This window comes from Limulus polyphemus, unplaced genomic scaffold (genome assembly GCF_000517525.1).
Source record: "Limulus polyphemus unplaced genomic scaffold, Limulus_polyphemus-2.1.2 Scaffold2531, whole genome shotgun sequence".
In the NCBI taxonomy this organism is placed as follows: domain Eukaryota; kingdom Metazoa; phylum Arthropoda; class Merostomata; order Xiphosura; family Limulidae; genus Limulus; species Limulus polyphemus.
The window spans coordinates 8,285-13,588 of NW_013668141.1; the positions used below are offsets into that span (position 1 = coordinate 8,285).

The window sequence follows — 5,304 nt, forward strand, 5'->3', positions numbered from 1 at the left end:
CCCACAACTCTAACATTCAACTAGGCTATGGAGAGCGTACACGTGATTTTATATTCACAGTCAGTATCTCGCGCCCCAAGTTTCGTCGATTTAAAAACAAAACAGAAATTAAGCCTTTATATGTGTTCGGTTGGATCAAATAAATGACGAGAAATTTCTAAATACACAAACCAAAATTTTTTTTTTCTACTATTAGTTGTTGTTGTTTATCTAAACTTCGAGGTTCGATTCCTTCGGTGAGCACAGCGTAGAAATCTTTGCACTGGGACCAAACGAAACGGACAAAATTTATTACGTGTTAGCTAAAACAGGTATTCATCAATTAATAATAAACATTTGAATAAAGTTATAAAGAGATCGAGGAGAATGCGTCACTAAACGTGTCTTTTTTTTTCTTGTCAGTTTCGACCTACATATCTCCAGTCCAAACTACATGCATGAACATCAACTACTACTTGTCCGAGAATGAAGTTTCGGCTGGTTTCTCAGAAGAGCGATGGGAAAGAATATGTAAGTAAAACAGTGAAATGTAAAATTTTATAAAACCAAACAACAAAAAAAAAACAACAACATGGAAACTATGCACCATTTAAATAATAAACTGTCTAAAATATTTTGGGTATTTGTCTTATTAATATTTTTTCGATTAAATAAAGCAAACACCTCTTTAATTCTATTTAATTTGTCTGCTGGTGGCTCAAGAGTAAGTCTGTGGGCTTAAACGCTAACAACTGGGCTTCGATACCTGCGATGGACAGAGCACAGATGGCCCATTGTGTGGCTTTGCACTTAACAAGAAACAAAGAATCTTACTCATTGAAAAATAAAAATAAAATATATATATATATATATATAACAAGGTTTTTAAACCATTCTCGAACCCACCCACCCCTTTTATAACAGAGTCCACCGGTATATATTGCCGTTGTCTTTTTCGTAATACAGTCAGTAGTTCGAAATATTTAATACTCGCGTAATTGTATTTCAAATCTACCAGATGTACTTGAGCTAGAATATCGTTAGTATTTTTAAAGTGAGTATTTCTAAAAATGTACGTTTCTCGACAGTGTAGACGTGGCGCGGCCTCGTTCGTGGTTAGGGCATTGGACTCGAAATTTGTGGATCGCTGTTTCGAATTCCTTCACTGAACAAGCTTACCTTTTCAGCCGTGGGGGCATTACAAACTAACGTTCAATCCCACTTTTCGTTGATAAAGATTTGCTCAAAGGTTGGCGATGGGTGGTGGTGACTACTCCCCCTAGCCGTCTCTCGCATTCATTCACAGTGCTGTTGGGCTTAACATCACTCCTCCTGTATCTTGTACAGAATTAATAAACGTTGGGAGTAAACTTGACTGGCCCTCTGTATTTCCGTTTCACCAAAGCCCTCAGACCAGTACTTACGCTACTCCTTCTTGGGAGAACCCTGATGTACACCTGACGAAACGAAAACCACTTCGGCATACATCTATTTCAAAGTACAGTTGCTAAATATAACGATAATTAAACAAATAAAACACTAAACAGTAATCATGGGGAGAAACTACAGCAAGAAAACACAACGAAAAGAAAAAAAAAACGAAAAATGAGTGATCAATTCGGGCGATTTTTCTGTCGTTGTGTTGACTTAGCTTGTTAAGTAGATGGGTGTAATCTAATTTAACAACGGCGTTCCGAAGATTGGTTGTATCGACGTTAAACTTTTCAGTAAGTTGTCTCTTCTGACGGTGTTTCAGTCGAAGTTCTTGATCAAACAATTTCTTTTGACAAGTCCTGTAAGTTGAAGAATTTTGTAGATTTCGATTGGATAATTCAAAATGGAGGAACTTAGGAATGACGTGTCAGAGCTTGCATTCAGTAAGGAAGCAAATATCGAGATTAACTTTCTTAATTTTAAAGTTCCATTTCTCACAGGCACGGTATTCACGAAGGACAATCGCCAATTTTTTTTTTTTGTTCCTTGTTTAAGGTTATAATTATTTTATTACAGGTTTTGATTCGAATATAAATTTTATCCCCTAGGGCTAGGCGATGAAGCATAACACTGACGTAGAATTCTGAAAATGTTAATGTAAAAAAAAATATTTTTCTAGGTTTATTAGGTGATTTTTTTTCATGTATTTCAGACCCATATATCCTCACACTGAAATATTCAAGGTCTTGTCTCTTATTGCTTAGACGTGACTTGTTTTAATCTGTAATGCTCTGTGCAGTTGCTAAAGTTTTTAACATGCTGTTTATTAAAATCTTAATGAAAACAGTACTTGTTAACCCAAATAATGTCTCCAGGGGAACGCACCGATTTATCAAGTATTGTTATTTTTTAATTATTTAAAACGCGAGTTGAGGTTTTTGGAAGGCAAAACGGTTAGATATAAAATACGTTCATTCGTATAACATATCTCTCTATGCTCCAAAACGGTGTTTCTCAACCCTTTCGATATTAAGGGCCGGATCGCTGCCACCCTTTAGATGTTTCGAACCATTAAAATATAAGTACAATGAAAAATCATTACGATGTGCAGACGAATATTCTGTCAGTTTTTGTTTGTTTACGTGAAATGTCACGGACCGACAAGGCGTGTGTGATGGATCTGTGGTTGAGAAACGCTGTTCTAAAACATTTTAGTGTTCTGTTTTACATTTATCGTATAGATTGTCTGAAGAAAACCCGTGAACGACGTTTTTGTAACAGATGAAGCTCTGAAAGTAAATTTAGCTAAATTATTTATTGTGTTAAAAAAAAAAAATGTGGCTTTTGGGCTTATGGTATGGGACTCTTAGAGGTCACAACAACCAGGAAGGCGTCAGGTTTTATCAGCATAAAATGTCACTGACCTGTGAGGCATCCCTTCTCCCCCTTCTTCCCTATATATTTCCTTCCCTCGAGATATCAGTGGAAAGGTAATGGTGTGTAACCTTGAATATCTGTTCCAGGGACGTGCAGAGTATAAATTTCATTTAAAAAAATTTGTTGGCAGCAGTTGAAAATTGAAATGTCTTGTATTTTTATTTAAAGTTTCGTTTGATGCAGAAACAGTATTATTTACTCACAACAACTAATAGTAAAAGGAAATGTAGAGTAAAAAAATGCATTGTAACATGATTATGACACGTTGTCGTGACGGTGTAACATTGGCATGTAGCGTTTAGTGACCTCTGCCGGAAGAAATATATATATATGTTTGTAAATATAAGCAAACACGTGCACACGCTAATTACTGTTGGATTGTTGAATCATTTTAAATTAGTCTGCAGCTGTTACATTTCAGTAATGTTTTCATAATTAATGGGTATGTTAAAATGTTATTTCTAGTCTAAGTCAATATATTAACACCCGTATTGTTAGTTGCTATGGAAACTACTGACAAACCTTATGGCGGAACTGTACAGTCTTTAAATCACGCGTGTTATTACTATACCCTGACAAGTCGAATGGCTTTTAGTAGGCTAAGCCGCTAAAGATATTAAATTTGATATTTGTTATACACATTTTTATTACTGTCTGTAATTGGAATCACACTTCGAAATTTAAGTGAAGTTAGAATGAAGAACATCTTAGCTGCTGGAATGATATTTAGTGCAGTAATGCCACGTACATATTACTTTGATATTGTTTATTTTACTACCACCATGTATGGCAGGAGTAGCCTTTAGGTAGGTGTAAAATGTTTAACGGAACCTGGCTCTGCGATTGATCGAGGAATTTACCACCATGTATGGCAGGAGTAGCCTTTAGGTAGGTGCAAAATGTTTAACGGAACCTGGCTCTGCGATTGATCGAGAATTTACCACCATGTATGGCAGGAGTAGCCTTTAGGTAGGTGCAAAATGTTTAACGGAACCTGGCTCTGCGATTGATCGAGAAATTTACCACCATGTATGGCAGGAGTAGCCTTTAGGTAGGTGCAAAATGTTTAACGGAACCTGGCTCGGCGATTGATCAAGGAATTTTTTTGAATTTAAATTTTGTTTTAATGTTTTTTTTTATTCTACGTTGTCAATCATTGTTACATTTACCATTATTTATAAAGACCTGATTTTAATACCGTACTAACCAGACAGGGTATTTAATTTTATTGCATTTTTCGTTTGAAATTTTACCTTATCAGGTTCTAATCGCTATTTTCAGTTCTGCATCCTTAAATTTGGACAGAGCCTCGAATTTGTTTAAAGCAGACCTAATATATGGATTATATTAGGTCGCCTAATCTTTCTTCTCAAAATTTCTCCTAAGAGCTAACGGACAGAGAGATGGGGAAGAAGATGTGACTGTAATTTTTTTTGCAGGAGTTCAGTTCAAGTAATTGGTTTTCCTTCGCCAGGTTTCATCTAACAACCATGATGAGAAACCCAAAAGCGACAAGTGGATTTTCAGGTTGCAAGCTAACGCAGCAAGGAGAATTTCGGGCCTTTCTATCATACAAACCACATTTTACACGTACACTGTTGAGGCGAACGACCTTAAGAAGGTTGAACCGCAGGGAAGATGTGACACGGGTATATCATGTTCCAAATTGTCTAGAAATGTATTTTTTATGCCTCTAACTAGTTAGTTTTATTGGCAAATAATCGCTTTCCTTCGGAGTTTTAAAGTGTTTGCGTTTCTAAAATACAGGGTGTCATTTTTAGATTAAGATCGTTTATAGTTATGAGTCGTGGGCGACACCTAACGGTGGTTCATCTAAACATCTGTAATTTTCTCGGTGGTGTTCATCCAGCAGCAAGGTTATTTTGTAGGATTTGAGTAGTTTCTGGGCGTTGGCGAAAAAACGAAATTAATTGTAATTCAATTTGCTACTTATTGTATGTTAGATACAGAAAATAATTCGCAAGCTGGTCATTCAGTTATTAAATTTCGGTGAGGTTTTTGTACTTTAGTCTGCCGCAAAATTAATAGGAATGTTGTATCATTGCTATAATTCTGAAATTTCTATTTAATATCCTTGCCTACGGAAACAACGAGGCTTACATGCGACGTGCTTATCTGAAGTACAATACATACACATATTCGATGAGAATTGAAGCAGCTTTCAATTTCAGAAAAAAATAGCAAGAAAAAAAAATTAATATATCAATATTTCGACTCAAGTTTTTGTCAGGGTACAATGTAATATAAAAACCGAGTACAACACTGCGAAGGATATACTCATTATAGTTCAGTACACCGGATGTTTGATATACACTGCGTGTTGTTTTTTTTCTTTTTAAACATTTTCAGATGCGAATGTACTAGTAGTGGTTCTTAAAACCCGACTGTTTGAGAACAATAAAACAGTTGTTAAAACCGAAACACAGAATCGTT

At 35.7% G+C, this 5,304-nt stretch overlaps 1 protein-coding gene across 1 annotated transcript in view; it reads left to right on the forward strand.

Annotated features, from left to right (window-relative positions):
- Positions 1-346: 346 nt before the first annotated feature.
- Positions 347-5,304, forward strand: part of LOC106467217 (transmembrane protein 178B-like) — a gene marked incomplete at its 5' end in the record, with an annotated part of 11,454 nt that continues 6,496 nt past the window's right edge. The window contains one exon of the mRNA XM_013927545.2: positions 347-510. Coding sequence (XP_013782999.2) covers positions 347-510 — 164 coding nt within the window. The remainder of the gene's footprint in view (positions 511-5,304) is intronic.